At 41.1% G+C, this 13552-nt stretch overlaps 1 protein-coding gene across 1 annotated transcript in view; it reads right to left on the reverse strand.

Moving 5' to 3' along the window:
• Positions 1-537: 537 nt before the first annotated feature.
• spata20 (spermatogenesis associated 20) overlaps positions 538-13552 on the reverse strand; it is a gene marked incomplete at its 5' end in the record, with an annotated part of 48458 nt that continues 35443 nt past the window's right edge. The window contains one exon of the mRNA XM_084566893.1: positions 538-2051. Coding sequence (XP_084423019.1) covers positions 1857-2051 — 195 coding nt within the window. The 3' untranslated portion in view covers positions 538-1856. The remainder of the gene's footprint in view (positions 2052-13552) is intronic.

Raw genomic sequence — 13552 nt, forward strand, 5'->3', positions numbered from 1 at the left:
AAAGTGATGTTGGGACCCTCCAGAGCTGAAATGAAACAGAGTGATAGTTCTACCTCTCTCCTATCCCTGCCTATCCCTGCGCCTCATATTCCTCCTCGCCCTCTTTTCTTCTTTTCCTCTCTTGGCAATTTCTTGCTCTTCCACAGAAGCAGGCGCCTGCCAAAATGACTCCTCTCGTTCTTCAGGCGACAAGGCCCTCGCCAGATCTGAAAGGGAGGAGAAGAAACAGAAAGAGGAGCGAAAGTAAACAAGCGCAGATGGTCTCGGTGGTCTTGCAGTACGCTGCTGGATGACACGGCGAGTCATTTCACCTCTCAGGTGAGGTGCGGGATACGAGGCTGCCGTCGAGCCACGACGGAATCCTCACGTCGCTCCTCGCATCTCCTCGTCTGTCTCGCTACCAAACCCCAGAGCAGGACCCTCTGAGACAAAGTCCTTTGCTTCAACATCAGCAGTTCATCTTTCTGTCCCTTATCCACACACTTCCCATTCTTGGCAGAACACAGTCGCACCACACTTGCATTGCACTTCCTACAGCCTAAAGGGAAGAAGTCGAGGAAAATACACAACAGTGGGTTTCACTCTGTGCGAGTATTTATAGTACAGAACAAGAGAAAGACTGACTGCTGGGACACATTCAATCCCATCCTGAAGGAGTTTTCCCATCTTTGACTGACTGGCACATCGAGGTAGAACATGTCACAAAAATCTTGTCACTTATTCTAGTCTGTCTAAAAGTAAAATAAGAAAAATAGCTTTAAATCAGTTCAACCGTGTTTGAACGGTCCCACTTAATGAAACGTTGTTTTTTAAAGACAACAGGCGCCTGTTGTAAGACACTGACAGCAATTAAGGCAATTGTCGAGAAGCATACATCACATAATTCGCAGTTCTGAAGGATTGTTAGACTAACCGCATGCGTGCACAGGTACTTTGTCAAATACCAGCTGAAACAAGCCCCATAATGAAATCCAAATGTTGCATTTCCAGACCTATATTCTGATAAGAATTAAATCTTGCTATACCAGGCAAAGGTAGGCACTTTCTCATCACAAAAGAATCCTTTTGTGATCTAAGTGTACATTGATCAGTTCAAATGCAGCACCAGCATCCGTTAATAAAAAGACTGTGTAGACTACTGAGACTACTTAGGTCAGAATCACAACAGAAGCATCCATTGCAAAAACAGTGAAATGGACACCGATAATAAAATAATTGTTTTATTCACGGTTGTGCGCATACATGTTTGACGTCTAAATCTCATGACGAAACTCACAAGAGTATCTGCTGCGGTGGAGAAGAATCCTTTTGCGGTAAATCGAGATAACAGCCAGACATAGGAGTGAGAGCTGGTGGCAGGCGGAGGACGTTAAAGAGGCTTGTTCTCTTTGACCTTACTAAAAATAGTTCATCAAAGGGGTCTTCGGTTATGGTCTGTTTAGAGTCTGAAGCTTATTTCTAGCCTAACAGTCAAACTAGGACTTTTTGTACAAGTGCTACAACCTTTCAGGCGACTGCTGTGTGAATTTCCTTAGAAGGACATTTATATACCTGAATTTCAATATGGCTTCTACAAAGTTCTGTTTCTGACGGTCTACTAAAGTATAACTGGAGCTGATGTCCGAGGTAATACTTAGCTGGACTTGCTAATAAAGACTACAGACCTGGAATGAGCTAGGGGAGGACAACCTCATTGTAGGGTATCAGCAATCTAAGCATCAGCATTGTCTTGTAGCAAAGCCAGACTTACTAGCAAAAAAACAGAAAAAATAAGCTAGGCTGGAGGTCTGATGTTTGCTGTTTTTTGGAGATTACGACCGTCAGTGTGTTATAACTCAGTCAGGTCAGTCCCTCAGTCATTCTGGTTGCATGTCCAAGGTCCCGTCCAGGAGTAGTCGACGTAGTTCCTGGGGGTCGGTGACAGGCAGAGAACATGTGAAGTCCTGACAGACGTAGGCTGTGGCTACACCACCCAGCTGGGACATGGAGGAGAGGACGGGCAAACGCTGGCACAGAAAATTCTCTGCATTTCCATCAGTCAGCATCAGGACCTGCACGAGCAACCAAGAAAAGCAGTAACTGGTTAACATGATGTTGTTTTTGTATGTATCTTTCACTCGCTTGTCTTCATTTTCAGTACAGTTAGGAATACTTTAATTTTTTCAAATAATAATATTTGACATATGAGAAATATTCCATTCATTGAAGACCTAATAAAATGGACACCTTGTCCACCTTGTCTTTCTACTATAAATCAGAAAGAGCCTGCCACAGCAGTACAACCGCTATTCTCAACAAGGAATGTCGTGGGACTTTGCAACCTTCAACCATTAGAGGGCAACATCAATATTTTAGTTAGTGACATTTGTCAGATTTGTCAGAATCACTGTTGTTTCCTTCTCTCTGGAGCAGAACCTCAAGGGTAAAATGGCAAAGGTGATGTCCAGTGCATTGACAAGTGTTAGCAGTTTGCTTATAACATATACATCGATCAGGAATTACATTATGACCGCCTTCCTAATATTGTGTAAGTCTCCCTTGTGCCTCCAAAACAGTTGTGACTCAACAGAGAATGAACATGGGCCTGTAGGTTAAGGGGAAGGGCCTCTGTGGATCAAGCTTGTTCCAGTGCATCCCACAGATACTTGATCAGTTTGGGATCTAGTGAATTTGGAGGCCAGGTCAGCACCTTATGCTGTTTTTCATGTTTTTTGAGTTGTTCCTAAACTGTTTTTGTGTGTGTGCCTGTGTCAGGCTGCATCCTGCTGGGGATGGCTGCTGCCATCAAGGAGTGTCATTATTATGGGGTGGGGGTGCCTGGTCTGGTCTAGGTGTGTGGTACATGTCTAAGTAACATCCACACGAATGCCAGGTCCAAAAGTTTCCCAGCAGAGCATTGTATTGTCGCAAGATGTTATGCCTGATCAGTGTACTTTAAACATATTAAACTAAACAATATAGATTTCAATGAAAGTTAAGTTCTAAGTGCAATACAGTGAATAACATGCTAATGACGTCTACTCTGTATAGATTCTAACTTTTGTGATGAATAATATTACATAAAAATTAGTCTGAAATTGATTCTTTTTATCCGTAGATTTCATGTTATGAAACTTTTATAAGAAAACCTTAGAAAGAAAATGGTTGAAAAGTTAAATGGTAGAAGATATGTTTAATTATTTGTTAGTCTAAGGATCCATCGACACAGATTAACTGAAAAAATATAATATAGATTAAGTTTGTTGCAGTCCGAGATAAAACAATACAGTTGAAGACTGGTCTTTGTTGAAGACAGAAGACATACATTTGAATATAATGATTTGAATATTTAAGCATAATCTAAGCATGCGTTGGTAATAAGTAACAGATAGCTAAAATGCTTTACTTGCTGTTGGAAAGGTTTGTGCATTTAAGTAAGTGGAAAATAAAAAGGTTTAGCATTATATGCACTGGCTATGTGTCGGGGATTGTGATTTTTTTTTAAACATATTGGTGAAAGAGACAAAAACACTTCCTCTGTTAGATAACAGGCTGCTCAGGTAACAGTGTAAGAGACTGGGTTGTCAGTTTTATGTTACTGTGCGGCAGCAATCCAGTCACTAAAGATGAAAGTTAGTGTCACTGTAAAAGATGTTCAGTGTGATCACAGCTTTTAAACATTTTATTTGCGTGAGTGGATCATCTCAGCAAGGGGCAGAGTCTAGTTTTGATCATGATGAGTTTCTATTTTCCTTTAAAGCTGCATCATTCACACATAACTGGAATACAGTCACCCAAAGTAACCCCACAAAAACAAACACATTTGCTCATGAGTCGGTGGCTGCTGTGGTCTCATGCCTGTAGTAAAGAGAACGGTGTGTGTGTGTGTGTGTGTGTGTGTGTGTGTGAATGGGCATGTGGTTCACACGTGTTGCCTTTCAATGAAGCAGCTCAGAATTAGATCAGCCTTGTCACTCAGAAACAAATCAATTAAATATTAAAAATTATTATTGCGTGTGGACATGACCCAAGGCCCACAAAGCAGAATATAAAAAGAGGTTGCTTGTCTCGTGTGTGTCTGTGCGATGCGTGTGCAGCTTGGACAGGCAGTAGAGCGAAGGTAAAGAGGGCTGCCCTGTCCGTCCCTAAGGCGGATTCCTGTCAAACGCATTTCCTCCCCGCGCGGCACCACTTTCGAGCGAGAAATGACAACATAACCGACAAGCACAGACAAAGATGTTAAGATGGGGGAGAAGGGAGAGGTGGCAGGAAGACCACAGGAGGAGAGAGGTCTGGTGATGGGTGTCGGGTAAGGTTTATGTATTAAAGGGTACTGAAGTATGAATGAGTTACACGTTCCAAACCAGAATTATTTCGTTTATAAAATTAAATTCCAACATAGTAGGGCTCTGTATCATTCTCAGCACGGTTTTAAAATGTGGCGTTTATGGTCAATCATTAAATTTCATCCAAATTATCTCCAGACATGGCAGTGTTGGTTGGTCAACCCATTAGCTAGTTGACGCAGACTGAAACTTCTGAACAGCTACCAGACTAGATCAAATTTGCCACAAATGTTCATGGTTCATTGGGAAAATTTCCCGGTGACTATGCCAACCACAGGATGTTTACTCTCGCACCATCAAGCAGTTGACCGTTAATCACATTCTCATCAGTCTCAGTATGTTTTTTGTTAAGTGCTAATTAGCAAATGAATGCAATGGCGAGCACGGTAAACATTATACCTGCTAATCATCTGCATTAGCCTGGAAGCCATGCCAGCGTTCCTCTGCCCACAACATCTTCGTCTGGGAATTTCAATCTGGAGTCGCTCTGTTTAGAATTCATCTGAAGGGCCAATTGAATCATTTGGGAGGGCTTTATCTGGTGAGTTGCGGAGTTGAATTTGAGTCTAACTGAGTGTCTCTATTGGCTGAAACGCGCCCCATAATGAAATCAAAATGCCGTGTTACCAGACTCACATTCTGAATGTCTCATGAATGTGTAGGTTAGACATGTTAGCTTACCAGCCAGTTCACACTGAGCCATGTTTGGTCGTGGCTTAAACAAACCAGGGAGTTTCAAGTAGCACTAATTCTGCCTTCAACCTGAATCTTTACCCGGTCATTAGACCTAGATGCCCATTAGAAGAGACACTCCTGCCAGCCAGAATTCACCCGGACCGCCATGCAAAACAGTTTAAATCTCATTTCAGTCTCAGTGAGCCTCACGATCTCATTCGGTGGACATCTCAATGCGCCCCAAGTGCTCCACTCAGCCATTTAGATGCTCATTTGTGCCGGTAGCCATCTGCACGTCTAATGCTAAGAAACTATCAATGGGGTACACTTGCCAACGTCTGCTAATGGAGACCATCTCTGCAGTGGCGAGGCATTTCCGTTTCTATTACTGAATGTGGTGCACGGGTGAAAAAATATCCTCCTTAGGGGGTGATGCAATGAAGCTGCTCGATCTCATCTTATCTGGTTCTCAACAGTGATGCTGCCACACCTGTTAGATACAGCTGAGAGCATAAATACCATTATTGCAGAAACACGGGAAACTGCGCCTTCCCACAGAGCGCCATAACATTTCAGACAGTGAGACGATCAAGAGGAACGGAGGAAGACCGGCGAGGAGTGTGATGGAATGCGGTCATAGTGGTATGACCGGTTGCTATGGAGACTGGAGGAGGATTTCCCCCGCCAAGCCGAACCTTTAACTCTCCGTCTGGACTCTTCTTTTCGCCTGTCAGCTAGACGCGGTCCCTCTCATGGGTCCAGACCACATCTAGCCACGCGCCCTCATCTCTGAGGTCACATGGTAGTCTGTCTGTGTCAAAACAACACCATCTTCAAACACCCCTGGGGACTGGACAGGACCAGTGTGTGATTTATTTTTTTTTGTGTGTGTGTCTGAGTGAATGATGGAGAAAGAGAGCAACATAGAGAAACAGGAACATGTGACAAACTGAACGCATATAGTGTGTGGTCTTGTGTTCAGCTTACTGCAGAATGTGCAGGTCTGTGAGTGAAGCTCCAGCAGACAGCACAGTTGGCTACACATGAGAGCACAGTCAAACTCCCACAGGGTTAATCCCCTTATATTGGGCAACCCTGAAACAAACACACACAAACACACACACAACTCCCACCCGTTAAATGTCCCTACACTGACAGCTCCCTCCCACTCTCCCTCTCTCACTCTGCCAAACCAACCGAGACACTTGAGGGGAACACGCAGTACCTGCGCTTGACACCAACTCACCAACAAACGCAGCTTTAGGAGTGCATTCGTAAAAGCTAAGCCAGTGCGGCCGCGACTCGCGGGCCGGGTTTTGTCAGCGAGGTGCAGAAACGCAAAGCACACTTTTAAGAGCTACTGTCATACCTGAGGAAGAGTGATGGCGCTGCCCATGAACGCAGTGTGTGCAGCCAAGCATGAGATTTACATCCCTTTCACTGTTGTTCGGTCCCACACTTCACACACAGACACACACACACATTAAGGGACCTGCTCAGTAACAATCTAGCATCTGGACCGCTGCCCCAGGACAGACACAGACACACTGGGACATAAAATTAGAGGAGAGACACGTGTGGCGTCTGCTGACACAACTTCGACAAGAACTTCATTCACCCATCTGCATTTCTACCAGGGCTGAGAAAGGATGGCAGGTGAGAAAGGAGCTGAGAGTGTCAGAAAGACAACTGGACATTTCAAAGGCAGGAAAAGGTCAGAGAAATTTAAAGAATAAGATATTTATAGCACAGACAGACTGATTTGGTAGCGTCAATAAGTTTAACGAGCAGAGACAGGCTGACGCTGCACTGTTATTTGGAAGATTGAATACATTTGGCATTTGTGCATCATAATAAGTATGCTTTTCTTTTTTTCTCGGTGCGGCAAGCAGCCTCCAGAGTATTGTGATGTGAAACAGTAGAAGCTACTTCTAAATATACAGGCAGGTGACATATAAATGAGGAAAGGAGGCTTCCATACAAGGGCTCGCTGAACGGTCGTTGCTATGTGCTTGCGTCGCAGTCATCAGATCTCAGTCCAGTTTAACACCTCAGCTTCCAAATTCTAGTGTGTATTTGTATGTAGTTTCAAATTGCGCACGTTCTTTCAGTGCAGCTGTGGTTTTTGCTGCGCTGACATCTTCAATGCATACCCAATTCTGTCATTGACAGGAAGATGACAAAGAATTGGAGAAAAGTTATTTTTATACTATTTGCATAATAGTTTATATTTTTATATTTTATTCGACTGGAGCATGAAAGCCAACCTGAACTTTCTACGCCCACAAAAGTGTGTGTGTGTGTGTGTGTGCGTTACAGCAAATGTGGTTTAATATAACATGGCCCAGCTACAGGAAAACAAACTATTTTCACTTTTTTTCATAAAAACTGACAATAACTGGTCTTTTTCCATCATTTTAGCAACTGTGACAAGATATAAAAAAGCAGGACACAGTAAAAAGGAGTTGGTTACTTCGCTGAGGTGTAGAGCATATTGCCTGCAGCTCTTCATCTAACAGCTCACTGCAGCTGCTCCGTCTTTTTCATTACTCACCGCGTGCCAAAACTGAGTATTAGCTTGTGACCTGTACATAGACTAATGCATATTGTCTCACACACATATAAATAAAATAATATATAACTAATACATCATATGGTTTTGTACAACCCACTTCTCACAGTACGTTGTTTTTTTTTTAAACAACTAACCCACCTGTTTACCAAAGAACAATGTTATATATTACATGTTTTGTTAATGATTGCAAGAAAAATGATTACTATTAATTGGATGAAGCCTGACCCTCCCATGAACTCTCTATAGAGAGCCGAAGTCCCGCCCCCTCTACTTCCGGGTTATGGGACCTATCTTTCGAAAAAATATGAACGGCAGTCTATGGCGAAAGATAAATTATTTTCTGGTCCCGATCGACTTGTGCCTTGGATTATACATATGTTGTTTTTCAGAATAAAAAATGATTTTACATGTCAAGAATGTCACAGTTTGTCGCAAGATAGTTAAGTAAAACGCTATGGAAAATACGTAATTAAACGAACTACAAGTCCCGCATGCTGGCGCGTACAGAACCGACCAAAACTCCCTTCGTGTAACTACAGCTCTCGACATGACCCGATTAATAATGATTTTCACCTCGTTTGATGCTTCTGCCTTCGTCCTGGAAGAAGACGGTAAAGCTCAACAAGGAGACAGCCATAGTTCTCTAGTTACGTACATTGTTCCAGACGAGAGATGTAGTTCACTAAGCGATCTCATACAAAACCTAATGTTGTTCAGCTTATTTACGTCGAATAATTTATCTCTTGACTTGAAAAATTATCTTTTAAATTCACACACATCATATGTGAAATTCATGCCACAATTCGATCGGGACCAGAAAATAATTATTATCTCTCCATAGACTGCCGTTCATATTTTTTCGAAAGATAGGTCCCATAACCCGGAAGTAGAGGGGCGGGACTTCGGCTCTCTATAGTTACAGAATGTAAAGCATGTCTACATGATGGCATATATGACTGCCCAGGTACAGCTAAAAGTGCCTAATTTTATGAGAAGATGGACCCCAATATCTCCAATACCTCAAAATGTATAAAACTAGATAAGTGCATATGTGCTCTACCTTTTATACAGTGCTATCTCTGCGTGACAGTCGAGACCCAGTCCTAAGATGAGCTTTTGTTTTCTTATGTGATGTTAATTTTCTGTTAATGTGCTTTAAAGGCAATAAAATTTAAAAAATAAATAAAAAAAATAAAAAATAACCCAAGCTGCTCTTGGTGTCGACCATAAAAATGTCAAATAGGTTAAGACTTTAAATCTCAAGAAATCAGCTTTTATGCAATTAAAAAAACTATCTCACTCAGACCTGAAAAAGAATTACAAAATTCACACACATACGCTTGTGTGTGTGACTTGTTTAGATCTACTGTCAGAATGACCAATGGAGGCTGTTGCGGCGGTCCGTTCTGTCCTTTGTCACACCGGCCATCACTTTTCAGCTGCTGACAGTTTCTACAAGCCACTCTTCACTAAATCAACAGTGTCTGCAGCGAGATGTGAGGACGCCTTGGTGTCTGAACAGAATTAACAGCCTCTCCCTTCAATCAGGCCCCGACACCTACGACGTACTTCATCAGCTTATGTTGCATTTAGGATGAAAGAGAAATCTCATTTGTGAAAGTGTCATAAAAGCGATGTCAAGTTAAAAATGCAACGGAGATTGAATCTGACATAGGAGCCTGACAAGGACGAAACCGGATCTCTTGAAACATCCCAGATTGTTGGAATACTTGACACACTTCCACAATGACATTTACATTTCAGGACCTCATCACTCAGGGAACCAAGCCAAAAGATGACCAATCCCTACTTATTTAGCAGTTACCATTTCTTTAAATATGTCTTGTTGGCTTCTCAGTCTGTTTAGCTCCCAGTGCAACAGCTTGTTGAGAAAAGATCAACGACTACTCCCTCGTCAGAAAATCGTTACAACTATAGAGATCTATAAAAAGTCAATATGTGTATAACAGATCCTAGGAAGGCTAAACTCACTCTGCATTGTTTCGATCGACACTGCTGGCAGTGGTAACTTTTTGATGCCACATCCAATCCATTCACGAGGTAAAGAACAAGTGTTTGAGGGTTAACCTAGATTTATGCTGCTGTGTTGATTCTACGCCCATAGTTACGCCGTCTCTAGAAATCCAAGCAAGCCGCAAGAGCTGTCACTGATCCTAATATGCAGAGAAACTCATCACAGCTGACAAGTTTCTGACTAGCGTTTTAGCAAAGCGTCACAGGACGATGGCGACACACCAGTTTATATGTGCATAAGGGCACCGTGTAGATCAGATAAGAGGTATATACCAAGCTTAACAGTATGGTCCTTTGCCACTACACAATCTGAACCCAAAGGATGATAGATAGCCCAACTTCTTTCCCAAATTTGGGAATGAAATGCTCTTTCTCTAAAGGCCAGTAAGATCTGGAACAGTTTTCCACTCTCCATAAGGGAGTGTCCCACATTACAAACCTTCAAAACTCACCTCAAGCAGTGGTTGAAAGCAAACCAGTCTTGTAACCATTGACTTTTATCTTCTTAGTAATGTACTGTCATGTGATGTGCTCTTATTGTGATCTACTGTCCTGTCCTATGTCTTATTGTGTTTTTGTGTTACCTGCCTAGGGACTGCGGATTCAAATTAGCATTGTTGCTATAATATACCAAGATTTGCTAACTTGCCTCTGTTTTGGAGTGGGTACATAACCAATGCAGTATACTAAATGTGGGAAGGAGGAGTGTCCGGAGGCTTGCACAGAACCTTGTCCAGTCAGAACAGCACCAAAGAAGATGAATGTCCCTCAAACTCTGCCTACCAGGAGGCAAACTGTAGCTTGAAATGGTATTATTCATCAAAAAATTACTTTTAACAGGTTTAGGGCCTATCTTGGCAACAGCAGTTGATGTTGAGATATGTCTGCAACTTGAACGCTTCTAATCTGAGGTGTTGTTCATTTGTGGTTTCTGAACCTAGTAACTTTTATTGAACTATTGGACTTATCTTCAAGCATAGGTTACTGTTGGTCTTCCTGTAATCATGAGAGCCATTATCATCACAACATTTGATTTTTCTGACTGATCTTGAGGATACATTCCAAGTTCTTGTCTTCAAGTAATGACGGACTGTCGTTTCTCTTCACTTAGTTGAGTTGTTCTTGCTATAATATATATTAGAACAGCAGTTCAACAGGACTATTCACTGTAGAGAACTGTGTATCAACCCTGCACCTACACAACAAACTGATGGCGTCAAACATATTAAAAAGGCAAGAAATTCACAAATTCACTCCTGACAAGGCTCATCTATTGACTGAAAACCATTCCAGGTGACAACCTCATGAAGTTGACTGAGAGAATGTCAAGAGTTTGCAAAACTGTCATCAAAGCAAAAGGTGACTACTTTGAAGAATCTAAAATATAAAGCATATTCTGGGATGTTGAACACTTTTTGGTTTACTACATAATTCCAGATGTGTTCCTTCATAGTTTTGATGTCGTCAGTATCTGTTAAATGAGAAGGTGTGTTCAACTGACTGGTACGGAAAATATAGAAATTAGCACTTTAATAGTTGATTTATTGGATTATGTACACTGTGTAACAGCCTATAAAACCCTATATCAGACTAACTAGAAAACTGACTTTTTCTTTGGAAGTGACTGGAATGAAGACAAGTGTAACGTGTCTTAATTAATTCCTTGTCAAAGACCTTGGCTCTTTCTTCAGATGGTCATATCCTTAGAGTCAGGGTCAATCAGCTGGAGAACAGATGAACTGTGCTGACCCCTCAGAACCACTGGCAACTATCTGCATGTGTGAGACTAAAGACTTCTGGACTCCAGCAGAGGTGATTCATTACCTCTCATTCGCACGGAGGCCCAGAATCTGACATAAAATACAAAATTCATCTTCTTTCCTCATCTCATCACGGGAAACCGTTAACTTAAGCATGTGCAGAGAAACGAGTCTTATGTCGTGTGTGAAAGCATTATCAGCTAGAGCATGAGGGCTGTTACGTCACACTGCAGAGGATATAATCTGTGCACTAGCCCACATCTTATTTCATGCTGCAGTAACGTATATGTACTGAAACATATGCTGCCTTTAAATAATAGCAAAAGGGACCTACTAAGTAAGTGGTGCTGCATTTACTGTAAGAGGGAAATACTGTAAGTAACTGAGAAGAGTGAGAAGAAGAGAAAGTGAGAGTTGCACCGGGGGGAAAACGCACTACTCTATCAAAGACAAGCTTTTTCATTTTTTTTCTTTTTCTTTTCTGAAAATCGGCATTCATTTTTTGTTCTGTTTTTAGGACATCTTAGGATTTCAGTATGTTGGCTTGAAACACTTACTAACGTGGACGTGTGCACAAAGAGAGAGACTGAATGATTAAAACATTATCGTCGATTATTTCCAGGTGTTAAACTGGGTTGAGTTCTGTACTACTGGCAAGAGTTTATTAGTGGTTCACACAGTATTTGATTAAAATCCAGGGTAAATACCGGAATAAAATGAGTATAAATTATTTGAACCGCAATTTTTTTTCCAGGCCAAACTTATATACATACAACAAGGTTTACAGGTTCACAGAATGCCTGTAAAATGGCTATTTTATCTTACAAGATTACGTTATTTGAAAGGTAATCGAGAATAGAATAGAAAACACTTTTTCCCTTATTTTAGAGAAAGAGACTGATTAGAAATCTTAATGGATTAATGGAAATTTTAAAGATTAAAAGAAAACCTTCCATAATCTGGAACTTCCTCTCAGCATTCAAGTGTCCCAGAAAAGAACTACACGGACAGATACATTTAGCATCAGTTTGCTACTTTTCTCAATTACAAATAAAAGATAAGTTGATCAGATCGTTATGAGGGCGTGAATTATTTCAGGGAAACTCTATCTGCATTTTATAGAATAGAATGACAAAGACAAGAGAGGTCCAAACCTTAGTTTTAGATCATCAGATTCAGATGAGAGATCTAAGGGAGGTAGTCAGACTCAGAACAGTTCTATTGTTATTTTGAGGACGGATAATATGAAAGACTTTGGTTTTACTTGCGGAACTGCTTGTTTAGCAAAGTAAAATCTGTATGTAGTTCAGAGAAAGATTTATGTGGGATGTTCTCCAACAGAAAGTCCTCTAGCATGTATGAAAGCAAATTGAGTGTTGGCATTGTTAATGAACAAATTGCTCAGAACAGCTTTCCTTACTTTGACTGCCAGTGAGATGTTGGCTTAGCCGAGAACGCTTCCAACTATTCATGGCCACACACAAACTGCTTAGATGTAGTAGTTATCGATTGCTCGATGCAAAAGTTCACAGGAAGGTTTGGGAGCAGTTTTAATGCCTTAAATGCCTTATTTTTCTGTGTTGAAAAGTTTCTTCAACGCTACTTTACTTCAAAGACTTTTTAAAAAATCTATACTCTGTAACCTACCATGAGTGATACAAAAGGATTTTAAAACTTTAGTTTTACTGCTTTTATTTTAGTGGAAAGTGGCAGAAAGTTTAAATAGAAAATTGATTCAAAATTTTAAACTGAGTTAGGTGAACAGGTGAACACAAAAAATCTATACAATACTAACTTTATTATGCTCTTTTCTGTCATCATTAATATTAATCACATCTTTGCATACTCAAGTGTCATTAAGTTCGCAAATATGCTATCAAATAAACGTAAATTCATGCACAACCATGATTAATTCAGCAAAACGGCTCCAGCTTCCGAATCACACATCCTGAGGAAAAGACTACTTCACAAATACGACAATGATTAAACTAAACTTGGGAGAAATATGTGTTTATATTGGACAAAAACATTCACAGCCTACAAGGATAAAAAGAGAGCGAAGTAGTTAAGTCAACATGTGTATCTATGCGTTGTGTGAGTGTGTGCACACAGGCGTTTCATCTGTTCAGCGTGGGTTTTATTTACGAAGCTGAGATGTGGATAAGCGCGCGGCGTGGGGCGCG

Source organism: Chelon labrosus (assembly GCF_963514085.1).
Source record: "Chelon labrosus genome assembly, chromosome: 19".
Classification (NCBI taxonomy): Eukaryota; Metazoa; Chordata; class Actinopteri; order Mugiliformes; family Mugilidae; genus Chelon; species Chelon labrosus.